The following is a 26,859-nucleotide window of genomic DNA, read 5'->3' as shown; positions in this document are numbered from 1 at the left end:
AGCCTCTTCTCTGTACCAACTACTCCGTTGTAACTGTGGACCAGGCTCTAAAACAGGTTTAACTAAGTCTGTCCAGTCTTTAGGAATAATTCTATTACAGAGTGACCACGAATTTAACATTTGCTTCACAAAAGATGAATGCATGCCATATGAGACTCAATTCCTTGAATCTCCTTAAATCTGACATTGGCATAGGAGTCCAGTCAGCTCTTACAGAGCCTCTGTCATTTGGCAATTCCTGTAAACTTATTGGATATATTAAGGTTGGTTGTTAGAAAATCTTAGGCTGTTCCTCTCTAACCTTATAATGCAATGCTAAAATTGGTTCTCCATTAAATTCCTCTGATTGGATCTGAATATATATATGGTCTGTTTTATTATGTTTTTCTAAGACCTGTATCTTGACAGTCAAGCCAAAAAACTTTTTAAGAGATAAACCAAGAATTATCAAAACAACAAGGATTATCAAAATGATAATAGTATGTCAATCCCAGTTAAATTGATTATCCTTTCATTCAGTTGTTCTATTTTTAAATCATGCATTAAATGATCATACAGAGATCTAACTTTCTCTATCGTACTTTTGTTTCCATTTTTTTTAATGTGGGAAGAACTCTCCCTTTGAACTAATTCCTCCCTTAAAGAGTTCCCAATTTTCTCACCAAATCTGCTGCCAGTGATGATGAAGATGTGAGGCTTATTGCTTCTGCGTAGAATAGTAAAAGCCTGATTGAATTTCAAGGCAGCTACCTAGTTTGACAACAGCCTGAGAAGGGGGTTCAGGGAAAGCCCACCAGGAAAGAAAAAAGGAAAACCTAGCCTGTAGGGTGCTAACTCCAGCCATGTGAAACTCCAGCCTATGCTGGTTGCTGCAAAGCCACAGTTAAACGACTTTTTCGTGAATTTGTACCCCCAAAGTTGGGTGCCAGATTTAGCAAGAATAATAAAAACCCAATAACAGATATTGGGGTTCAAGCTGAAGATAAAAAAACAAAGCAGCCAACCACTAGTGAACTCTTACCTCTACGAAATGTTCAGACTGAAAAAAGAGCGAGTTCTGGTTTCATTCTGCCTTATATTCCTTACTGGTTCTAATATTAAAGGTGTGTACCACCACCGCCCCGCCTCTATGGCTAACTGGGATTATGTGGCTGCTGGGATTAAATGTGTATGCCACCACTGCCTGGCTTGTCTGACTGACTAGTGTGGCTAGCTTTGTACTCTAATCTTCAGGTAAGCTTTGTTTATTAAAGCACAAATAAAATATAACTATACTAACCCAAAACTTTTAGGGGTTTTCCTGTGTCCTTCTCTCATTTCGCTACTGCAGCACTGTAGTTACAGACATGCCCCCACTCCTGACAGGAGTGCTGCAGTTACAGACATGCTGCCCCACTCCTGGCTTTGTGTAGGTTGTGGAGACTGAAACTCAGGTTCTTCCTTTGTGCTTTAGCGCCTTACCCAGTGTGTCATGTTCCCAAGCTGCTCCCCCCCCCCTTTCTTTTTTCTTTTTCAAGATAGGGTTTCTCTATGCAGCTCTTACTGTCCTGGGTCTCACTCTATAGACCAGGCTAGCCTCAAACTCACAGAATCCACCTGTCTCTGCTTCCCAAGTGCTGGAATTAAAGACATGTGCCACCAGCACCCCACCTAAATTTCTTTCTAAACTATTGACCTTTGAAAACTATTGACCAATTTCCTGTTGTTTCTGAAGAGTTGGTATTTTTTTCTTTTGAGTTGGTAAATTTTGCTTATTGTTGATGTTTTCTGCTGTGGATTAGCCATTTAAGTGCCATATTTTGAGAACACTAAGAAAATAGCTGTAGTGCCCAGCATAATAAGAGCTCAGTACTTCATGAGCCCATCATTTCCATTGCCTGGAATTTAGGGATAGAGTCTCGTCAGTGACAGACATGCTGTCATAGATTCAGAGAAGGCACTGTTATTTAAGAGTGTAATTTATGTACCAGAGCAGAAGTGACCATTCTTTGGTGTCTGTTTCATGCTGTATTCCTCTGGTTAGTGTTCTTTCTCACTCTCCACATAGTTATTTCAAACCTTCCCTCTGGGCTGGAGAGATGACTCAGCACTTAAGAGTACTACTCTTTCAGAGGACTAAAGTTCAGATCCCAGCACTCACGTCAGAGGCTCAGAACTGACTGTAACTCCAGCTCCAGGATGTCTATGCCCTCTTCTGATCTGTACACACTGTACACAAAACAAAACACAATAAAACAAGAACCTTCTCCATTCTGTTCATATCTTCTTGTATTCAAAATTAATTTAAGCAAAAGTTTTTAGAAACTGGTTTGTTTTAACTCTGTTTTGTTTTTGTGTTTTTCCAGACAAGGTTTCTCTGTAGCTTTGGAGCCTGTCCTGGCACTCGCTCTGTAGATCAGGCTGGCAGGAGGAACTCAGAGTGATCCTCCTGCCTCTGCCTCCTGAGTGCTGGCATTAAAGGTGTGCACTGCCAAGGCTTGACCTGTTTTAACTCTATTTGAAATAATTTCAGACTTGCAAAAAGTTCCAAGGAGTCTAAATTTTTTTTTGTGCGATCATTTTTGAGTTAGTTCTCCTATTGACATTTTAACATGGTTGCTTTATCATTCATTCCTTCTTGTGGTGGCATGAATGAAAATGACCCCCATAAGCTCACCTGTTTGAATGCTTGGTCCCCAGTTAGTGAAACTGTTTGGGTATGTGAATTAGGAGGTGTGATCCTGTTGAAGGAGGTTTGGCATTGGGTGTGGGCTTTGGCTCAGTCTCACATTCTCTGCCTGCACCTTCTAGACGAGATGTATAAGCTCTCAGCTACTCCACAGCACCTGCGTGATCCCTGCCATGATGTTCATGGACTAACTATCTGGACTATAAGCACGCTCCCAATCAAAGGCTTTCTTTTATAAGCTGCCTTGTTCATGGTGTCTCTTTACACAATAGAACAGTGACTAAAATAACATCTCTTTTACTTTTTTTTTTTTAAAGATAAGGTCTTATTGTATAGCTCTAGCTGACTTTGAACTTACAGTGGTCCTCCTACTTCTGGAATTGCATGTGTGCACCACCACACCTGGCTTCCTTGTTTATTTTCTATGTGTGTGTAGCTAAGGGTATTTTTTTCTCAAATATTTGGGGTTTGCTTTTAGGCAAAATACTATTTTTTATTTAAAAATTTAAAAATTTTTATATAAGAACAGATTTTCTTAGCTATAAGCAGGATGGTTAGCAAATTTAACATCTCAATGCTGATAGCGGATATAGCGGATTGTTGTCTACTTGAAACCTTGTCAGATTTCACCATCGCCACCTTGGAGCCTTTTTCATGGCCAAGCTAACCTTAACTATGATAATCCCGTTAGTCTCCTTGAATGATGACTGAAGTCTCTTCTTTTTCCATGCCCTCCTCTCTTCTCTTCCTCTTGCCCTCCCTTTCCTTCCTCCCCCACTTCCATTTTTTCTTTGTTCCATTGTTACTTTTTGAGGGTTTTGGTACAGTCTTGCTAGGCATCATAGCTCAGTTGGGTCTCTTTCCTGAGTGCTGGACTCAATGAGTGTGTACCGCTGCTGTGTCTGGACTCAGGTGTTTCGAGAGAGAAATCATGAAAAAATATGCCCTTTTCATTGTTCAAGTGTCATCTGCTGTCAGCTGTTGTTACTTGTTATTAACTTGATTGCTTGATAAGGTGTTTTTTCAGTTTTCCTTTATAAAGTTATTGCTTTTCTTCCTTCATAATTAATTAATAACACTTGAAATAACAGAATATGCAGTTTTAGCATGCAGTGCTGATTACTGTTTAAGCCAGAAAGATTGTGGAGTGACTCTACGGGGACTTCCAGTGTCTTAGGGCTTTAATGCCAGAAGAGTCACCATGACATAGCAACTCTTACAATAAGTGAAAACATTTCATTGGGGCTTGCTTACAGGTCAGAGGTTTAGTCTATTATTGTGATGACAGGAAGTATGGTGGCATGCAGGCAGACATGGTGCTGGAGAGGTAGCTGAGAGTTCTACACCCAGAATAGCAAGCGACAGGAAGAGAACACAACACTGGGCCTGGTGTAGTAGGAGCAGCGGGGCTGTGTCCCGCCACCCAGCTAGCTTTACCTGAAATAATTACACAGAAACTATATTCTTTTAAACACTGCCTGGCCCATTAGTTCCAGCCTCTTATTGGCTAACTCTCACATCTCGATTAACCCATTTTTAATAATCTGTGTAGCCCCACGAGGTGTGGCTTACCAGGAAAGATCTTAACCTGCGTCTGTGTCGGAGAGGAGAATTATGGCTACTGCCTGACTTGGCTTCTTTCTCCCAGGATTCTGTTCTGTCTACTCCGCCTACCTAATTTTCTGTCCTATTAAAGGGCCAAGGCAATCTCTTTATTTAACCAATGAAATTAACACAAAACAGAAGACTCTCCCACATCAGCCTGGCATGGACTTCTGAAACCTCAGAGTCTACCCCCAGTGATACACTTCCTCCAAAAGGCCACACCTTCTAATATTGCCATTTCTTATGAGCCTGCAGGGCCATTTTCATTCAAACTACCATGGCTATGAAGTTGGAATTCTGCTGTAAGGAAGAGTTTTCCTTTCTCCTCTGTAGTCTATAACTGACCTGTTTTATGGCTATAAATGGCTCTTACTTCATGCAATAGATTATAATTTATTTTTTCTAATTATTTTGATACTTATAAAAATGCTGTTTTATAGAGAATAGGTACTTAATTTAAACTGCAAATATGTGTGCCCTTTTTTCTTTTTGTACTTTATACTGATTTTTTTTATGATATTCTATGCTGTTACAGGTGTGAGCTCACTTATTAATCTCTTGAGTTCTGCCCAAGATGAAGACCAGCCAAAATTGAATGTTCTGTTGTGTGAAGCTGTTGTTGCTGTTTACTTAAGTTTACTGATACATGCACTTGCCACAAATTCCTCCAACGAGTTGTTTCGGCTTGCAGCCCACCCATTAAATCATCGAATGTGGGCTGCTGTTTTTGGAGGGGGCGTGAAACTTGTTGTGAAGCCTCGGAGACAATCAGAAAGTATTGCAGGTAAGATAAATATGATACAGATTTGTATATAAGTAACTTTTAAAGTTACAGTAAGATTTTGAATGTCTTAGCTATTTACCTTAAGAATGTAGTAGGGTTTTTTTTTAGGAAAATAAATAGCTAAAATTAGAATAAAGCTAGAATTTTTTTCCTTTCTTTTTATAGAAGTAATATTTTTGTTGTTGGAAAACCAGTACATGTTTGAAGAGAATAAGAAACAGCAATAAAGGTAACAGTAAGGGAAATGAGTAGAGAAAATGAGGTCATTAAAGATGTGAGGAAGGGCTGGCAGTGGAGGTGCTCACCTTTAATCCCAGCACTCGGGAGGCAGAGGTGTGCGGATCTCTGTGAGCTCGAGGCCAGCCTGGTCTACAAGAACTAGTTCCAGGACAGGCTCCAAAACCACAGAGAAACCCTCAAAAAAACCACCACAGGCCTTTAATTCCAAGAGAGGTGAAGGCAGGCAGATTTTGTGAGTTTGAGGCCAACCTGGTCTACAAAGTGAGTTTTAGGACAATCAGGGCTACACAGAGAAACCCTGTCTTGAATAAAACTGGAACAAACAAACAAACAAAAAATTGTGTGTGTGTGTGTGTGTGTAAATTCTTCATTATGGTCAGGAATATATTTTTTTATCCCACTTTTTAAGCTCGTGGGATAAGGGGAGGGAAGTTTTTTTCCTTAAAATGTAGAAAGCACCGTAATTCATCTACAGAACAGGAATGTTATATCACAGACAAGGAACAAGTCGCATGAAGAGTTTAAATGACGCGTTTTCACTTCTGTCCTAATGCCTATGTTTAGTTCAGGTGTGGTGAGGGATGTGATCTCACCAGCTCCTGTTGCTTCCACCCTTTTTCAGTCCTACGTAATTGCAGCACATTTTAAATTTAAAAATTTTTCTCCTAAATCACATTTTTTGTTTGTTTGTTTATGGTAGATATGAGATACTTCCTGTCAGTGCTGAGGAGCAAACCCTGTGCTTTGTGCCCATTAAGCAAGCGCTCACCCACTGAGCTTCCCTTTCCTACTTGTGTTAATGTGTTCTATTAAGTCGTCCAGGTTTCAGACTTCTGAGAGTGCCTTCATCTTAGTATCCACTCATTCCCTAAATGTGCTATCTTTTGGAGACTGTTCTAGTCTGGGGTGTGAGCAAGACTAGCAGGGGCAATACGAAGAGAACGACGAGGAGGGGATAGGGCCGCTTTAGTGAGGTGGTGAGGAGATGTGTTTCTGATCAGGTTACATTTGCAGTGGATTCCTAGGGAGGTCTGCGATTCCACCATCTAGATGTCCAGGCACTCTGGGCAGATGGAAGGAACAGTGAGCAAAGGAAAGACCGAACTTCCTTTCTAAGAAGCCATCAGAGTTCTGATCAATGGGAGAGTGGTGTTCATGGTGAGGTTGGAGGAGTAATTGGGAACATTAGGGTTTTGTGAATCATGATATAGACTTGAGTTTCTGCTCTATGGAAAGAGAGAGAGTGATGGAGGATTTTAAGTAGTGACAGACTTAGGTTTTCTGAAGACCCACTCTCGCTACTTTGTGGAGAATCAACTATGCAGCAGAATAAAAGTAGGGGTCCTGGGAAGGATGCTTTGATAATTGTGGGCTACCATCAAGTATAAGTAGATAAATAACCCATGCCTATGCAAGCCAACTTAATTAAACTCATTGGCTTATACACACATAAACAAAAAGTAATGACACCAGGTGTGATCATGCATGCCTTTAATCCCATCACTTGGGAGTCAGAGGCAGGTACATCTATGTTCCTGAGACCATTTTAGATATTGATAGCGAGCTCCATACCAGCCAGGGCTACATAGTGAGCCCTTGTCCAAAAAAAAAAAAAAAAAGGCATGAAGCAGAAGAGGAGAATTAGCAGAGTGGGAGGTGGTCAAGAACAGTCATGGAGGGTGAATTCATCTCACTGCATTATATACATGTCCAAAAGTGCCATAATGAAACTCATTGGTGGGGCTAGAGAGATGGATAAGCAGTTAAGAGCACTGGCTGCTCTTCTAGAGGACCTGGGTTCAATTTCCAGCACCCACATGGCAGCTCACAGCTGTCTGTAATTCCTGTTCTAGGGGATCTGACACCTTCATACAGATATACATGCAAGCAAAACACCAATACATGTGAAATAAAATAAAAATTTAAAAAAACAAATCTTAAAAAAGAAGCCCATTAGAATATGTAGTACTTGATTATGGATAAAACTAAGTAGATGAATAGTGTGATATTTACACCCAGTAGAGGGTTTCTCAGCCTAAAACAGAATGAACTACTAATATATACTGTAATGTACATGAATCTAGAAATTTAGGTCAAAAGAAACCGGGCATACAGAGCACATGTTATTAACTCTGCTGTGCGACATGTCTAGAGTGGACACTTGTGCCCTGTGGGTCTACCTGTGATGACACTGCTTTTGAACTGCATTTAGGTGGGCACTGTACAGCATTATGAACGGAGGAGACACCACTGAGTTGTATACTTTTTCTTTTCTTTGGCTTTTCAATGCAGGGTTTCCCTGTGTAGCTCTGACTGTCCTGGAGCTCACCTTGTAAACCAGGATGGCCTTGAACTCACAGATATCCCCCTGTCTCTGCTTCCCAAGTGCTGGGATTGAAAGTATATGACACCACTGCCCAGCTCTATTTTACCTTAAGTTTATAGATTTATAAAATAATACAAGCAGGTTAAAGTTGGTAATATTCTGGATGTGCTTCGAAAAATATGGCTGTTTGGACTTGTTCTGTTTGTGGCTCTTCCATATCCAATTAGTTCTCAAATTACTATGATATTTCTTTATGTACAATTCTTCCTCTGGTGTGTACCATTTACCATACAAGTTCATATCTTTCTCACACCATCTTCTGCTTCCCTCTTAATGAACCAAGCAAAGTGTTCCTCACATGGGACTAGCTTAAGAAGCTTTAGTGAGAACTGCCCATAAGGTAAACACCTCGTATCAGGTCCACAGACTGGCTCTGGTCTGATTCTACAAGTTGGCCTTGTTATGACTCTCGTGATAGCTCTTGTCTACACAAGTGCTTTACCCCTCATTTACATAGTCTCCTTTGACCATTTATTCTGGTTGCTTTTTCTCCTTTCCTTTGTGCTTCTGCTATTTTAAAAAGATACTCGCTATACCCTTATACTCTACATGTTCTTGAAACAGTTTTGTTTTTTCATTGTTTTGTTTGTTGTTTGTTTTTTGAGTCAGGGTGTCTCACTGTGTCCTGACTGTCCTGAATTTCACTAGGCGAGGCTAGCCTTGAACTTAGAGATCTTCCTGCCTCTGGCTCCCAAGTGCTGGGACTAAAAGTATACTCCACTACACCCAGATCTTGAATCAGTTTTTGAACACATAGTCATTCACTCAGTCACTCTTGTAAATGCTTACAGAGTATGCCATTTCTTTAATGCATCTTTAAAAATAATTGTGTGTGTGTGTGTGTGTGTGTGCACGTACACATGTACCTGACTGCAAGTGCTCGTAGAGCCCAAGAGTGTGGTCAGATCCCCAGGAGCTGAATGTATGTACAGTTGTGAGCTGCTTGAAATTGGTCTGGGAACCAAATTTAGGGCCTCTGTGAGAGTAGTGCTCTTAACTGCTAAGCCATCTCTCTGGCTCCTCTTAATGCATCTTAAGGGATTTACTTAAACCAATAATCTGTATAGCAAGTAACTTCATTGGATGATGTCCACCTGCTTCTTTGCCATGACTCTTGCCATGGAATATTGATACATTGTAACCAGGAAAGTTTAAAATTAGTCTAGAATATTTCATGGCAAAAGGAGGAGCAGAAGAAAGGTTAAGTCTATAAACTAATGCTGACCTTTAAATCTCATTCAGCACCTCCTGTTCCTGCTGAAGACATAGATAAACACCGAAGGAGATTTAACATGAGAATGCTGGTCCCTGGAAGGCCTGTAAAAGATGCTACCCCACCACCAGTGCCTGCAGAAAGACCATCTTACAGAGAAAAATTTATCCCTCCAGAACTTAGTATGTGGGATTACTTTGTTGCAAAGGTAAGGAGTGTGAAGTGTGCAGGCTTTAAATGTGTCTGTTTTATTGACTCTCGAATATGTCTCACATCCAAATGTTTGATGGAAGAGCTTTTGGTTCAGTCACCTCAGTTTAGAAATTTAATCTCTCAAGTCCAGAAACCAAATAAATAGTCCTAGAAAATTTAGCAATATCAAATGACAATAGATGAGAATAGTCCTAGAAAATTTAGCAATATCAAATGACAATAGATGAAAAGAATTAAAGTCATGTGGGTCTTAGGTAAAAACTGGAAGTCAGTTTATTAACATATTACAGACTCATCTTTTAAAGTTGATAGGGATTCTTGTTTATTCTGTAGTCTTCTCCTGTTATCAGCAGTTATCTTGATCAGCATGAATTAGAGGATTAATCAGGCTGTGGTGAGGTCCCATGACATCTTTGTTTCTCCAAGCAGAGAAGACTTGTATAAAGATCAGCGTACTCATGGTGATACCTACACTGTTAGCCTGTCTCATACAGTATTGGTGCATGCAAATATGACACTTGCTGGATTTCCTCTTTTGTATGAACTAACACTGTAGTCACCTTGTTGTTCATGCCAATAAGACCTTATAGTGTTTTGTTTGCTTGTCTGTTTTTTTTTTTTTTTTTTTTTTGAGACAGGGTCTCACAATGTAGCCCTGACTGTCCTGGAATTCAGTATGTATACCAGGCTGGCCTTGAACTCAGAAATCCTTCTGCCTCTGCCTTCTGAGTGCTGGGATTAAAGGCATGCACCACCACCTCCTGGGTTACTGAAGCACTGAACCTCCTGTTTCTTTGTATACTATGTTGCTCTTAGAAATAGCTTTTGAAACATTGCTATCTTAGAAATTTGGATTATTTAGTGGTCTGCAAAGTATGCCCCAGAGTAGCAGCTCTGAGAAATGCAGGCCCTGGGGCCCCACCTTTTCAATTAAAGACTTCTTGCCATCTCTAAAGCCTTTTACATCATTACTGTTAACAGTGACAACTTGTAAATGGTAATATGCCAACCTATTTTCATTTTAGGATGTTTTCTCGTGACTAATATAAGGTTATGAAAATTTAGAAAATGAAAAAACATACTAAGAAAAAATATGCCAGGAAATGGCAGTCTATATTTCCACTCAAAAAGTAGGAGCAGGAAATAGCAAATTTGAGACTGGCTTTGTGTTTCACTTTTTAAAATTAACATTATAAAGCAAACAATTTTTATAGCATCAAAAACATATAGCTAGCTAGGTATGGTGGTGCAGACCTTTAATCCTAGCACTCCTGAGGCAAGTAGATCTCTGAGTTTGAGACTAGCCTGGCCCGCATAGCTGGTTCCAAGGAAGGGAGGAAGGGAGGGAGGGAGGGAGGGAAGGAGGGAGGGAGGGAGGGAGGGAGGAGGCTATCCATATAATTATCATTAAAAATTTTCTGTTATGGAAGCTTCAAATACATACAAAAGAAAAAATAATTTCTAAATCCTTATATATCATCTAGTTTCAAAAATTGCCAACTTGCTGGACAATTATTTCATTTTACCTTTGTTTACCATTGATTGGTTAGAAGCAAATGTAGAACTCATGAAATTTCATGCATAAATGTTTTCATAAGTGTTTTCGGACACAGGGTCTTGCTGTGTAGCCTTGTGTAGACTACTTTGAACTTGCCTCAGTCCTCCTGTCCCTACCTCATAAATCCTCAAATTATAGGTATGTCCCCTCATACCTGGACTGTATTTAATTTTTACAGTGAATTTTGGAGCTTTCTATGCTAGCCAGGATACCTGAGTTAACTTCCTAGAGTTTGCATGGAGAGGAAGGAAAGATTCATCTTCACACACTGTCCTCTGACTATGACAGGCATGCATACACATGATAATTTTTTAAAAACTGCTTGATAAACAGCTCTGGAGGATGGCGGCAGGATGGCTCATTGGGACAAGGCACTTGCTGCTAAATGGTGGCCAAATTCAAGCCTCAGTCCCCACACAGTGGGAGGAGAGAACTCCTTTAGTTGTCCTTTGATTTGTCTTGTGTGTCATAGTCAACATGTGCCCAGACATATGCATACACCCACATAAAATAAATACATGAATTTTTTATTTTATTTTATTGACTTTTTGAGACAGGGTTTCTCTGTAGCTTTGGAACCTGTCATGGAACTAGCTCCTGTAAACCAGGCTGGCCTCAAACTCAAAGAGATCTGCCTGCTTCTGCCTCATGAGTGCTGGATTAAAGGCATGTGCCACCACAGCCTGGAGTTTTTTTGAGGGGGGGTGTTTTTATTTTTTTGGTAAAGAGTGCTTTAAAGCTAGATTTGGTGGCACATAGCTGTAATCCCTGCACTGGTCCTAGGAATGTGGGCACAAGGAGGTGCCAGTTTGAAATCAGCCTGTGCTGTCCTTACAAAACAGACAGGCAGCAACAAAGAGCAGATTTTTTTTAAAGGCATATGTCACCACACACAGCTTTTAAAGACAATTATGTGTATAGATGTTTTGTCTGCATGTGTGACTGTTAGCACATACATGTAGTGTCTAAGGAGGCCAGAAGAGGATGTCAAATCTATTGGAAATGACATTGCAGGTAGTTGTGAGCCACCATGTGGGTGCTGGGAATCAAACCCAGATTCTCTAGGAGAGCAGCTTGTAGTTTTAATCACTGAGCCACCTCTCCAAACCAAAAAGAGCATATTTTGAAAAGAATCACACTAGCATTATTTTAAATGGCATCAATTATCCATCATGTACACTTTTCCTTTGTATCTTAAATGTTTTTATATAGTTGACTTTGAAAGTTAGGATCCAAATAAGATTCATACATTGCATTTTGCTGCTATGTCTTAGTCTTTGTCTTTGGTTGTGGTGGGGCTATCCAGTTTTTTTCGAGATGAGTGGGTCACAGGATGTGGCAGTGGGGTACTCCTCCAGTGATACTATCTAGAGGGATGCCAAAAATGTATTAATAGTTCCATCTTTATAACTACTCGTGCAGGAAGGAAAGGAAGTCCTTGACTGGCACCTGCATAGAGGTGTGATGGAGAAGTAAGGTAAGAGAGGAATCAGAGAGAAGTAAAATTGGAGCCCTTCAAACAGGAAATGATTCTATCCTTCCAGAAGCAGGCATAAGTTAATAGGGTAGCTTAACATTATAAGACCTGTGTAGAAAGCCAGGGAAATGGCAGAGCAGGGGACATTTTGCAATGCCCAAAGCCCAAAGGAAAACCAAAGTCCTAAAAACATACCTGGGCTCTGACCTGTATGTGGAGGAAAGAGATACAAGAGAAGAAAAAACAATGAAGAATTCTTCCTTAGGTTTTAATTCTCTTGTCTATGTAGAATTGAGTGAGGCTCAGTCTCATCTTCCTTTAGACAGTTCTGTTGAATCTCAGATATTTTCCCCCTGGTAATTGTGACTTTTGTAAATCTCGAACCTGTTAAAGAAAGTTTTGCTTAGATTGGCACAATTTAATGTATTCAGTTTTAGATCAGAGTTAAACCGTATGTTGAAATACTGTAGAAATGTTTAAGTGTTTTAAACATTTACTATATATTTAATATGTTGTGAAATTGCATATTTACCAATGGCTTTGCCTTTTGTTGCAGCCATTTCTTCCTCTATCTGATAGTGGTGTCATCTATGACTCTGATGAAAGTGTTCACAGTGATGATGAAGAAGACGATGCCTTTTTTTCAGACACACAAATACAGGAACACCAAGATCCTAATTCCTATAGGTAAATAAGCCTCCTATCCCCTTTTGACCTTCTTTTGCAGAAAAATTTGATATTATTTATAACTATATGTAGCTGGATGAGGTAACTCACACCTTTGATCCAAGCAGAGGTAGGCAGAGAACTCTCTGTGAATTCTAGACCAGCCTAGTCTACAAAACAACCAACCAAACAATAATCCAGAAATTAAAAATAAAAAATTGAGACAGAGTTTATCTAAGTTTTTCTGGCTGACCTAGAACTTGCTGTGTAGACCAGGCTGGCCTCAAACTCCATCTGCCTTGACCTCCTGAATGCTATAATAAAGTCACTTGATACCATTCTGGCTTTCAAATTTGTTTTTGAATAAATTAATAATATTACCATGAATTTATATTGAAAGTGATATATATATAAAAGTGATATTTTAGGAGTTATCTATCAGTTAAGTTTCTAGATAGTTTCCATGAAAATTATAAAACTAACATGTAATTGAGAAAAAATATAACATGACTTTAGAACTTCATCAATAAATGATATGCTATTAAATTTTTTGTGACTGTATGAGAAATATTTTTCTACTTAGGTAATTTTCTTTTATTCTAAGTGTGATACATTGTTAAAGTTTCCTCCTTTCCTTCCACTTTGTAGATCAAGGTGGACTTGAACTCACAGAGATCCACTTGTCTCTGCCTTCCAAGTGTTGGAATCAAAGGTGTGCACCACCACACCCTGCCTAAAGTTTTATTTTTCAAAGACTACTAATAAACCATTTTTGTGTAATAAAAGTCAGAGACTGCTTTTCTGAGTTGAAATTGGACCAAACAGTTGATAGGAGCATCACTGCTCTTTTCCTGTGATTCTGTTTCTAGGATGATAAGTAGTTTATTTATTTTGTTGTGTTTTTCTCTTCCCAAACAGCTGGGCTCTTCTACATCTGACAATGGTTAAACTGGCACTTCACAATATAAAGAATTTCTTTCCTATTGCTGGACTGGAATTTTCTGGTGAGTTTGGAATTTGAAAGGTGTCTTAGTTGAGTTTCTATTGCTGTGAAGAGACACCACAGCAACTCTGAAAAAAAAAAAAACATTTCATTGGAACTGGCTCACAGTTTCAGAGGTTCAGTCTATTATCATCATGATGAGAAGCATGGCAACATGCAGGCAGACATGGTGCTGGAGAAGGAACTGAGACTTCACAACTAGATCCCAGGCAGCAAAAGTGAACTGAGCTTCTGAGACCTCAAAACCCACCATCCCCTACTTACATCTTCCTCCAAGAAAGCCACACCCACTCCCAGTGCCACTCCTCCTAATAGTGCCTCTCCCTGTGGACCAAATATCCAAACACATGTGTCTGTGGGGGCCATTCCTATTCAAATCACCACAAAAGTCAATACTGTTAAATATAATAAATTGCTATTAAGTTAATATTCAAAATCTGTATAGAAGAACATTTAATATTTTAAAAATATTGCATTTCCTATTTTGCAGTCTTCTTTTGCAGTCTTCTTTTTTTTTTTAAACAGAACTTGCCTCAAGTTTATTGGTAAAAACAGCATAAGGTCCTGAACATCTGCAAATACTGTGTAGGTGTTCACACCAGTCCATCTGTCTTCACATTGGCAGACTGAGACCTTTTTTTATGGGGCCTTCACAGGGGCCTGGGCACCTCTGGGAGCCTGAGCTGCAACTGAGGCCTCTGCCTTGGCTTGAACCTTGGGCTTTGTTTTTTGGAGCCTACGACCCCTGGCCATGTAGCTTCTAATCCGCTTCCCAAGCTTGGGGTGAGCAATTAAAGCCAGGCGGGTGAGTTTGCGGCTGGGGCCCTTTGGCACCTTGGGCTTCACCACCTGGGGCTTCACCAGGGCCTTGATGGCCTCCGCACATGCGCTCATGGCCTTTGCATTATTTGCCTGCATCTTCTTCAGGCCTTTCTTGTTGTGCTTCTTGGCAAAGCGCATGTTCCTCAGGAACTTGGGGTCAACCCCCTTGAGAGATTCGTATCTTTGTGACCGGGGTTTCTTTTTTTTTTTTTTTTTTTTTTTTTTATTCTTTTTTAATTAAAATTTCCACCTGCTCCCCGTTTCCCATTTCCCTCCCCTCCTCCCAAATATTGCCCCCTCCCCCCACTTCCCTCCCCCTCTCCCCACTCCTCTTCTCCTCCCCCCACACCATTCCCCCTCCCTCTTGATACTGAAGAGCAGTCCAAATTCTCTGCCCTGCGGGAAGACGAAGGTCTTCTGTCTACTTCCAGGAAGGTGAGCATCTAAACAGGCTAAGCTCCCACAAAGCCGGTTCATGTATTAGGATCGAAACCTAGTGCCATTGTCCTTGGCTTCTCATCTGCCTTCATTGTCCGCCATGCTCAGAGAGTCCGGAATCAACCCATGCTTATTCAGTCCCAGACCAGCTGGCCTTGGTGGGCTCCCAATAAATCAGTTCCACTGTCACAGTGGGTGGGTGCATCCCTCGTGGTCCTGATTTTTTGCTCATGTTCTCCCTCCTTCTGCTCCTCATTTGGACCTTAAGAGCTCAGACCGTTGCTCCAAATTGAGACTCTGTCTCTACCTCGATCCATCGCCAGATGAAGGTTCTAAGGAGATATGCAAGATATTCATCAGTATAGGATAGGGTCATTTCAGGTTCCCTCTCCTTAGTTGCCCAAGGTACCAGCTGGGGACATATTCCTGGACACCTGCGAACCCCTCAAGAGTCAAGTCTCTTGCCAACCCTAAGATAGCTCCCTTAGATAGGGTATATACTTCGCTGCTCCCGTATCCATCCTTCCTATATCCCAACCATCCCAATCCCCCGAGCTCCTGCCATCCTCCCCTTCTCATGTTTCTCATCCCATTTCCCCTTTGCCCCATGCCACCTCACCCGCAAGTTCCCAGTTTTTGCCCTGCAATCTTGTCTACTTCCCCTCTCCATGCGGATGACTATATGATTTTCTTTGGGTTCACTTTCTTATTTAACTTCTATAGGATCACAAATTATATGCTTAATGTCTTTTATTTATGGCTAGAAACCGATTATGAGTGAGTACATCCCATGTTCCTCTTTTTGGGTCTGGGATACCTCACTCAGGATAGTGTTTTCTATTTCCATCCATTTGCACGCAAAATTCGAGAAGTCATTGTTTTTTACTGCTGAGTAGTACTCTAATATGTATATATTCCACACTTTCTTCATCCATTCCTCCATTGAAGGGCATCTAGGTTGTTTCCAGGTTTTGGCTATTACAAACAATGCTGCTATGAACATAGTTGAACAGGTACTTTTATCATTTGATGGGGCATCTCTTGGGTATATTCCCAATAGTGGTATTACTGGATCTTGGGGTAGGTTGATCCCAAATTTCCTGAGAAATCGCCACACTGATTTCCAGAGTGGTTGCACAAGTTTGCATTCCCACCAGCAATGAATGAGTGTGCCTCTTTCTCCACAACCTCGCCAGCAAAGGCTATCATTGGTGTTTTTGATTTTAGCCATTCTGACAGGTGTAAGATGGTATCTCAAAGTTGTTTTAATTTGCATTTCCCTTATCGCTAAGGAGGTTGAGCATGACCTTAAGTGTCTTTTGGCCATTTGAATTTCTTCTGTTGAGAATTCTCTGTTCAGATCAGTGCCCCATTTTTTTATTGGGTTCATTAGCATTTTAAAGTTTAGTTTCTTGAGTTCTTTATATATTTTGGTGATCAGACCTTTGTCTGTTGCAGGGTTGGTGAAGGTCTTCTCCCAGTCAGTGGGTTGCCTTTTTGTCTTAGTGACAGTGTCCTTTGCTTTACAGAAGCTACTCAGTTTCAGGAGGTCCCATTTATTCAATGTTGTCCTTAATGTCTGTGCTGCTGGGGATAAACGTAGGAAGTGATCTCCTGTACCCATATGTTGTAGAGTACTTCCAACTTTTTCTTCTATCAGGTTCAGTGTGTTCAGACTAATATTGAGGTCTTTAATCCATTTGGACTTGAGTTTTGTGCATGGTGATAGATATGGATCTATTTTCATTCTTCTACACGTTGACAACCAGTTCTGCCAGCACCATTTGTTGAAGATGCTCTCTTTTTTCCATTGAATACTTTTAGCTCCTTTATCAAAAATTAGGTGTTCATAAGTTTGTGGGTTAAAATCAGGGTCTTCTACTCGGTTCCATTGATCGACTTCTCTGTTTTTATGCCAATACCAAGCTGTTTTCAATACTGAGGCTCTGTAATAGAGTTTGAGGTCAGGGATGGTAATGCCTCCAGACGATCCTTTATTATATAAGATTGTTTTGGCTATCCTGGGTTTTTTGTTTCTCCATATAAAGTTGATTATTGTCCTCTCAAGATCTGTGAAGAATTTTGATGGGATTTTAATGGGGATTGCATTGAATCTATAAATTGCCCTTGGTAGAATTGCCATTTTTACTATGTTGATCCTCCCTATCCAAGAGCAAGGGAGATCCTTCCATTTTCTGGTATCCTCCTCAATTTCTTTCTTCATTGACTTAAAGTTCTTGTCAAATAGATCCTTTACTTCCTTGGTTAGGGTTACCCCAAGATATTTTATGCTATTTGTGGCTATCGTGAATGGTGATGCTTCTCTGATTTCCATCTCTGCTTCCTTATCCTTTGTGTATAGGAAGGCAACTGATTTTTTGGAATTGATCTTGTATCCTGCAACGCTACTAAAGGTGTTTATCAGCTGAAGGAGTTCTTTGCTGGAGTTTTTGGGGTCGCTTATGTACACTATCATATCGTCTGCAAATAATGAAAGTTTAACTTCTTCCTTTCCGATTTGAATCCCTTTGATCCCCTTATGTTGTCTTATTGCTATTGCTAGAATTTCAAGCACTATATTAAAGAGGTATGGAGAGAGTGGACAACCTTGTCGTGTTCCTGATTTTAGTGGAATAGCTTTGAGTTTCTCTCCATTTAATTTGATGTTAGCTGACGGCTTGCTATAAATAGCTTTTATTATAGTTAGGAACGACCCTTGTATTCCTAATCTCTCTAAGACCTTTATCATAAAGGGATGTTGAATTTTGTCAAATGCTTTTTCAGCATCTAATGAAATGATCATATGGTTTTTTACTTTCAGTTTATTTATATGATGGATTACATTGATAGATTTTCGTATGTTGAACCAGCCCTGCATCTCTGGGATGAAGCCTACTTGATCATAATGGATAATTTTTCTAATGTGTTCTTGGATTCGGTTTGCCAGTATTTTATTGAGTATTTTTGCGTCGATGTTCATGAGTGAGATTGGCCTGTAGTTCTCTTTCTTGGTTGTGTCTTTGTGTGGTTTTGGTATCAGAGTAACTTCAGCTTCATAAAAGGAATTTGGCAATGACTTCTCTGTTTCAATATTGTGAAATACATTAAGGAGTATAGGTATTAGGTCTTCTTGGAAGTTCTGGTAGAATTCTGCATTGAAGCCGTCTGGACCTGGGCTTTTTTTGGTGGGGAGGTTTTTTATAACAACTTCTAATTCTTCGCGACTAACAGGTCTATTTAGATTGTTCACCTGGTCCTGGTTTAACTTTGGTATATGGTACTTATCTAAAAAAGTGTCCATTTCTATAACATTTTCCAATTTTGTGGCATACAGGTTTTTGTAGTAAGATCTAATGATTCTCTGAATTTCCTCTGAGTCTGTGGTTATGTCTCCCTTTTCATTTCTAATTTTGTTAATTTGCGTATTCTCTCTCCGCCGTTTGATTAGTTTGGATAGGGGTTTATCAATCTTATTGATTTTCTCCATGAACCAGCTTTTTGTTTCATTGATTCTTTGGATTGTTTTCTGTGTTTCTATTTTGTTGATTTCAGCCCTCAATTTGATTATTTCCAGTCTTCTACTTCTCCTAGGTGAGTCTGCTTCTTTTTTTTCTAAAGCTTTCAGGTGGGCTATTAAGTCTCCAATGTGTGCTTTCTCCGTTTTCTTTAAGTGGGCACTTAATGCTATGAACTTTCCTCTTAGCACTGCTTTCATAGTGTCCCATAGGTTTGAGTATGTTGAGTCTTCGTTTTCATTGAATTCAAGAAAGACTTTAATTTCTTTCTTTATTTCTTCCTTGATCCAGGTGTGGTTCAGTAGTTGACTGTCCAGTTTCCATGAGTTCATAGGCTTTCTGGGGATAGCATTGTTGTTGAATTCTAACTTTAATCCATGGTGATCTGATAAGACACAGGTGGTTACCGATATTTTTTTGTAACTGTGTAAGTTTGCTTTGTTACCGAGTATGTGGTCTATTTTCGAGAAGGTTCCATGAGCTGCAGAGAAGAAGGTATATTCTTTCCTATTTGGGTGGAATGTTCTATAGATGTCTGTTAAGTCCATTTGATTCATTACCTCCCTTAATCCTCTTATTTCTCTGTTAGGTTTCTGTCTGATTGACCTGTCCATTGGTGAGAGAGGAGTGTTGAAATCTCCTACTATTAGTGTGTGTGGTTTGATGACTGCCTTGAGTTTTAGTAACGTTTCTTTTACATAAGTGGGTGCTTTTATATTAGGGGCATATATATTCAGGATTGAGATTTCATCCTGGTGAATTGTTCCTGTTATGAGTAAAAAATGTCCATCTCCATCTCTTTTGATTGATTTTAGTTTGAAGTCAACTTTCTTAGAAATTAGTATGGCCACACCTGCTTGTTTCTTAGGTCCGTTTGCTTGATAAACCTTTTCCCAGCCCTTTACTCTGAGTAGATGTCTGTCTTTGTGGTTGAGGTGTGTTTCTTGTAAGCAGCAGAATGTTGGATCCTGTTTTCGTATCCAATCTCTTAGCCTGTGCCTCTTTATAGGTGAGTTGAGTCCATTGATGTTAAGTGATATTAATGACCAGTGGTTGTTAACTCCGGTCATTTTTCCTTTCTTTCTTTCTTTCCTTCGGTAGTAGAGTTTGTGTGTTTCCCTTCTTCAAGTTGTGCTGGTGAAGGGTCATTAGATGTCTGAGTTATTGTGGGCATTGTTGGATTCCTTGGTTTGTGATTTTCCTTCAATTACTTTCTGAAGGGCTGGATTTGTAGCTACGTATTGTTTAAATTTGTTTTTATCCTGGAAAACTTTGTTTTCTCCATTTATAGTGAACGAAAGCTTGGCTGGGTATAGTAGTCTGGGCTTGCATCCATGGTCTCGTAGTTTCTGCAGTATATCTATCCAGGACCTTCTGGCTTTCATGGTTTCCATAGAGAAATCAGGTGTAAGTCTGATAGGTTTACCTTTATAGGTAACTTGACCTTTTTCCTTTGCGGCTCTTAATATTCTTTCTTTATTCTGTATGTTTTGTGTTTTGATTATTATATGACGAGGAGATGTTTTTTTTTGATCCAGTCGATTTGGTGTTCTGTATGCTTCTTGGACCTTCAAAGGAATATCTTTCTTAAGGTTGGGAAAGTTTTCTTCTATAATTTTATTAAATATATTTTCTGGACCATTGAGTTGTACTTCTTCTCCTTCTTCTATCCCTATTATTCTTAGGTTTGGTCTTTTTATTGTGTCCCAGATTTCCTGAATGTTTTGTGATGAGAATTTGTTGGTTATGCTGTTTTCTTTGATGAGAGTGTTTATTTTCTCTATGGTATCTTCAGTGTCTGAGATTCTTTCTTCTATCTCTTGTAATCTGTTGGTGGTACTTGTCTCTGTAGTTCCTGTTCGTTTATTCAAATTTTCCATCTCCATCCTTCCCTCGGTTTGTGTTTTCTTTATTACTTCCACTTCATTCTTCAAGTCTTGAACCGTTTCCCTTACCTGTTTGATTACTTTTTCTTGTTTCTCTTGGTTTTCTTGGGTATCTTTGAGATATTTATTCATTTCCTCTACCTTTTTGTTTGTAATCTCTAATTGGTTGTGGCAGTTTTTCACCTCCTGTTTAAGGTCCTCTATTATTTTCATAAAATTCACTTTTGAGTCGAATTCTTCTAATTCTTCTGAATTAGGGTGTAGACTTCTCATTTCGGGATTCCTGGATCCTGGTGATGTCACGTTGTCTTTCAAGTTGTTGGGGGAATTCTTGCATTGGCGCCTGCCCATCTTTTCCTGCAAATGGAGGCAGGAGAGGCCTGATGTCTTGGACCAGTCTTTGCTGTGACTAACTCTCTAGGTGTATCTCCTCAGTGTAGGGGCAGGAACCGTTCCCTTCCAGATGAACTCTTCAACACCAAAACATGGATGCGTGGTATTCCAATGACCCGCGTAAAGAAGGCCGGATGCAAGGGGTCGGGCGGGGTCCAGTAGAACACAGGCGACACTGCAGTACAAGCTGGAGGTGCCTGTGCTCCCTTTCGGGGGTTGCTGAGGCCTGCCCGCTAGGCAGGCACTCACTGCTCTGGTTGGGTAGCCTTAGTGTAGGGGCGTTTGTGCTCTCTACCAGGACAGTCCGCCCCAGGATAGCACACACTCACCCGTCCCGATGGAACTTCTCGGCACCTACACAGGAACTCCTGGATGCCCCAATGAGCCAGGGACTAAGGGAAGTAGGGCGCAGGCAGATTAGGTCCAGCAGATCACAGCAGAGACTGCAGCCCCAGCAGCGGGGGCCCGCTTTCCCTGGCGGGGACCTTGAGGCCTGCCCTCTAGTCAGGGACTCACTGCTCTGGGTTGGTAGCCTTAGTGAAATGGCAGGAAACTGCTCCACAGCTAAGGACCTTGCAGACAAGGCAGGCTTGGGGGTGGGGGTGGGGGCGGGTGTGTAGGAGAGAAAGCCCTACAGCAGGTACTGGGGGAGGGGCGTTTGTGCTCTCTACCAGGACAGTCCGCCCCAGGATAGCACACACTCACCCGTCCCGATGAAACTTCTCGGCACCTACACAGGAACTCCTGGATGCCCCAATGAGCCAGGGACTAAGGGAAGTAGGGCGCAGGCAGAGCAGGTCCAGCAGATCACAGCAGAGACTGCAGACCCAGCAGCAGGGGCCCGCTTTCCCTGGCGGGGACCTTGAGGCCTGCCCTCTAGTCAGGGACTCACTGCTCTGGGTTGGTAGCCTTAGTGAAATGGCAGGAAACTGTTCCACAGCTAAGGACCTTGCAGACAAGGCAGGCTTGGGGGTGGGGGTTGGGGGCGGGTGTGTAGGAGAGCAAGCCCTACAGCAGGTGCTGGGGGAGGGGCGTTTGTGCTCTCTACCGGGACAGTCCGCCCCAGGATAGCACACACTCACCCGTCCCGATGAAACTTCTCGGCACCTACCTGACCGGGGTTTCTTGATGCCGTTTCTGTGCCATTTCCGGGACTGATTGTGTGTGGTGTGGTTCTTGGACTTGGCCATGGCTGGACTGTAATCGGCCGCTCCCGAAGCGCCTGCGACCGGAAGAGAAAGAGAAAGGCCTTTTGCAGTCTTCTATTGCAGGCTCCAGTCTGTGTTTTGAATTTGATATAAGAACTACAGTCTGCCTAGAAGACTGAAAGAATAAGAATCTAGACCGTGAAAGCTGGGCATTTTTATTTTTCTTTGCTTGTTTTAGTGCTTTCCGTTTTGTTGAAAGCATGAAGATTAAAACTAATAATAGTCTTACAAGATTGATGTGTTCAGATCTGTTTATTTTCAGGAGATTGGCTCTAAGAGTTCAGATTTTGCAGATGTCTAGTGACCTGATTTTCTTATCTTCTAGAGCTCCCTGTGACATCACCATTAGGAATTGCTGTCATTAAAAACTTAGAGAATTGGGAACAGATTCTGCAGGAGAAAATGGATCACTTTGAAGGTCCTCCCCCTAACTATGTCAACACATACCCAACTGACCTCTCAGTGGGAGCTGGGCCAGCTATTCTTCGAAATAAAGCAATGCTGGAGCCTGAGAATACTCCATTCAAGTAAGAAATTTCTTAGAATCCTGATGATAGTATAGCTTGGTTTAACTCTTCTAAGAAACAATTTGACAGAGGATGTCAGTAGCCTTCAGAATAGTTTTTACAATGAAACTGCAGCCAGGGTTCAGCAGTGTTTTATAGCTGCATTACTTTTGTTTTTGCTTTGTTTTTTTGTTTGTTTTAGACAGAATTTCTCTGTGTAACAGCATAGACTCTTCTGGAACTCACTTTGTAGACCAGACTAGCCTCAAACTCACAGAGATCTGCTTGCCTCTGTCTCCCAAGTGCTGGAATTTAAGGCTTGTGCCACTATTCCCGGCAATTATGTTACTTATGTAGTTGGGAAAAAAGTCATTTACTATCTGTTGTGTTTCTTACTCTTCAGGGAGATTTGATAATAATCTACATTGTAATCAGTGTTACTGACTTTTCTGTGAATAATTAATTAAAGGCAAAACAAAGGTTTTAATGTTATTTTGATGCCCTACCTACCTACCTCAACCCTTTTGGTGAGCATCATGACTTCAAAAAATTATTTTTGACTAATACATAAAAATATAAAAATTATATTTTCATAGGTTTATATGTGATATATTAACATATATATACACAATATATAATATTTAAATTGGATTAAATTTATGTGTCTGTATGCTTTGTTTTAAAGGAACCAGCCATGTTTAGCAGTAGTATTCACAAGATGATATACTTAAACAATTGGAAATACTATCTGTTTCTTTATATTCATCCGTGTGCTTTTACTATCTGGAAAACCTAGAATATAATTAAAAAACAAAAACCAATGAGCAATGAGTCACTTGATACTTATCTCCCCTAGTTTATTCAGTGCCACTGGAAAATTGATTACTCGGTCAAGCGATTATATTCAGGAAAATCTAAAATTAAGAGGGAAGTAAATCTTTGAACACACTTGGAGGACTTGAAACAAATGTCTGCAAAAGCTGTGTTTTCTGTGAGCTGATTGGTTGTCAACCATTTGTCCATTTGATAGATCTCGGGATGCGTCTGCACTGCCAGTCAAGCGACTCTGGCATTTCCTTGTCAAACAGGAAGTTCTTCAGGAGACATTTATTAGATACATCTTCACAAAGAAGAGAAAGCAAAGTGAGGTATTCTGAGATTAATTTTTTTCTGTTGTAGTTTTTCTTTAGTCTCTCTTTTTAACGTATCTGATTTTTAGTATTTGACTTATTTTGAAAATGTATTTTTGGATGGGTTGTTCTCTGTTATTTTTAGACATTCTGAGGAGTAGCCAAAGCTTATCAAGCGTCAGTGAGCTTTTATAAAACTTAGCATCTCCATCTCATAGCCATGAAACAGTACAAGTTCCATGGTAGAGCACGGATTCAAGTGCTATTGGTAATTCCTTTAAATAAATGCTGTTGGACTGTCACATAGAACAGCTTTGCAGTGAATGGTTTCCAGAGCCTAACACATAAATGACTGTACTTTGTGGTATGATCTTTTAAATATGTAATTTAAAACATAACATAGCCTTTTAAGCATGTTATTTACTTTTAATTTACAAATAAACAAGTTTTCAAGGTCAGCCTGGTCTACAAAGTGAGTTCCAGGACAGGCTCCAAAGCTACAGAGAAGCCCTGTCTTGAAAAAGCAACAACAACAAAAACAAACAAAAAACCAAAATAAACAATTTTTTCCTTCTTTTTCTTTCTTTAATTGAAGAGGGCTTCTGATCCCTGGAACTGGAGTTAAGGTGATGAGCTTTTTTGATAACTAAGACTCTAATGGAATTGGAATTGCTGATGCAATATTTGTTTGGAGCACACAGAGGCACACTATTTGCCTCTGGCTATAGCATTCCTAATGGTGATTGATGCTCTCTGCTTGTTCCAGTTTGGGAACCTAAGAAATGACTGTAGAATGAAAGATGTTTGCTCAGTTATGAGGTTGTTATTCACAAAAGCCAAATATTTGAAGGAATGTATTTTCTGAATGTTTAGTTCTTTAAACCATTAAACATAGCAGTTTATAAAAACTGCTTTCTTGGTAAGGTTTGTAGCACACGGATCCTTGAGTGCTGTGGGAAGCAGTTATGTTTAGGTTTCTTGCATCCTTACAACTTACAACTTACACCTTCCTCTCTCTGCCCTTAGTCTGCCTTCCATCATGTCCTGCAGGCTCTGGTTTTGGAGTCAGCAGGCCAATCTGTGAGGTCCAGCAGAAGGTCCCTATGAACACTCCAGGGAGGCAGAGATAAACTTGCTGTAGGTTTTAGGGAAGAGCTGGAATGGGGGGGTTTTCAGCAGTCTCCCTTTTGACTTCTGCACATTGAATGAAGTGACTATCGTGTGTAGTGCTGTGTAATCGCTGTGTCTCTGCCACCCTGCAGAATAGTCACCAGTCACCTATGGCTGAGCATTGAAGTGTGGCCCGTGTGACTGAATCTCCAATATTGTTTGAGTAGCCATGTGGTTAGTGGCTACTGTATCAAAAAAATACAGATCTGTTGAAAATGTGTTTTCTTTAAGAAAAGAATTTTGGAAAATATTTAAGTCTTTTAAGATTAAAACTGATCACTAGGCCCAGAAAGAAAATCTCCAATAGGTGTGTTTTATCTTTGTAGGTTTGGGGGTAGGATTTTGGTGATCAACAAATTTGGTAAATTGATTAGTAAAATCCTTTAAAAAAACAACAACAACAACAAAAAAAAAAAACCTTTGTGGGGTGGGCAAGAGGGAGGGGAGAGGGAAAGTAAACATGTTCAGCAGTTAAGAACACTCACTACTTTTTCAGAGGACCTGAATTCTGTTCCTAGCTCCAAGTCTGGCAGCTCACAACTGCCTCTACCTCCAGCTCAAGGGGACATGACACTATCTCTGGCCTCTGTGGTCACCCACACACGTGTGGTATATACACACTATACATACATACATACATACATACATACATACATACATACATACATATAAACAAATAAAAATTTTAAAAACAAAAACTGATATATTGACTAATTCTAAAACATTTGAAATTTTTGGCATAAGAAGGTAGCTTTATTTATCAAATCGGTTAAAGAAAAAATATTTCACAAATCAAGTTTTGTCAAATAATTATGTCAGACCATGTAGTTGACTTAGCAAGCTGATTTTTCAGTTGTTGACTTTCACTGAGTTAGCCCTTCTCAGGAGGGTCAGAGAATCTGAATGGACTGTTAGACTGAAATTGTCTCATCAGGACCACTGAGGAGAAGTTTCAGGCTCTGATCGTGTCTTCTGGGGTTCCCGCAGTAGGGGAATATTTCCAGTTGTACCTCCCTTACGACTTGTCAATCAGGGCTCAAGCAAGTATACTTTTTCCCCCTGTATCCTGTTCTCTTAAACATTTATTTACAAGAAGAATAATCTTCTGGTTATGCAATTACTCAGAGTTGTTAAAAAGTAAAAATGAAACAATGAAAACAAAAGGTGCTTTTCTAACAGTGTGAAGCCATGGGTTTAGTCTTTAGAATCTTAAAAATACAAAAATAAATGGAAGGGGCAGCAAGTAATGACATAACTAGGAAGATGGCTCAGGCAATAAATTGCATTCTGTGCAAGTATAAGGACTCGGGTTAGGTTTCCAGCACCCATATAGAAGTCCAAGTGTGGTAGCACATCTGTACTCCCAGAACTGAGAGGCAGAAACAGGTGGATCCAGGAAGTTTGCTGGCTGGTAATTGATGAGCTCCAGGTTCAGTGAGAGGCCCTGTTTCAAAAATTAAGGTGGAGAAGGCCTGAGGAAGACACTGCGTATTGAATTCTGGCCTCCCTGTGACCTCCTGCACATATATTAGTATATACATGTATATAACACAAAATTAAAAGAAGTAGGTCTTATTTTAAAGAATATAGTTTGGAGAATTTTAAGTTATATAAATTGTATACAAATAATAAATTTTTATTTTGAAATAGTTTTTAGGTTTTCATGTGTATATGATAGAATAACCTTAGTTATGTTGTTTTAATTTGTTTATCTGATACTTTGTTTTATCCAATTTAATTTTTGAAGTCAGTTTTGTCATCTCTTATGATAACTATTCTAGCTTGAAATTTTTCATTCTCTTTATGGTTTGTTTTATGCATGTGTTTTGTGTTTGTGACGGTGTGGTGTTCTGTAGTCTGTAGAAGAACATGTGGAACAGGTCAAACACAACTCCGCAGCAGAAGATTGCCATATCCAGGTAGTCTCCCGTGCGCTTTGTCTGCTGCTCACTCTTCAGGTTCTCGGAGCTAACCCTGA

At 40.1% G+C, this 26,859-nt stretch overlaps 1 protein-coding gene across 5 annotated transcripts in view; it reads left to right on the top strand.

The window, feature by feature from the left end:
• Positions 1–26,859, top strand: part of Dmxl2 (Dmx like 2) — a 136,960-nt gene that overhangs the window by 96,673 nt on the left and 13,428 nt on the right. For 3 of the 5 annotated variants that reach the window (XM_057768580.1, XM_057768576.1, XM_057768575.1), the window contains 7 exons: positions 4,809–5,057; positions 8,926–9,104; positions 12,701–12,831; positions 13,729–13,814; positions 22,401–22,602; positions 23,612–23,729; positions 26,738–26,800. In XM_057768580.1, coding sequence (XP_057624563.1) covers positions 4,809–5,057; positions 8,926–9,104; positions 12,701–12,831; positions 13,729–13,814; positions 22,401–22,602; positions 23,612–23,729; positions 26,738–26,800 — 1,028 coding nt within the window. The remainder of the gene's footprint in view (positions 1–4,808; positions 5,058–8,925; positions 9,105–12,700; positions 12,832–13,728; positions 13,815–22,400; positions 22,603–23,611; positions 23,730–26,737; positions 26,801–26,859) is intronic. The other 2 variants (XM_057768578.1, XM_057768577.1) reach the window with 1 other exon arrangement.

The sequence above is a fragment of the Chionomys nivalis genome, chromosome 4 (assembly GCF_950005125.1).
Source record: "Chionomys nivalis chromosome 4, mChiNiv1.1, whole genome shotgun sequence".
Classification (NCBI taxonomy): domain Eukaryota; kingdom Metazoa; phylum Chordata; class Mammalia; order Rodentia; family Cricetidae; genus Chionomys; species Chionomys nivalis.
The sequence above is the reverse complement of the archived record's forward strand: the minus strand, read 5'-3'. Positions and strand labels throughout refer to the sequence as shown.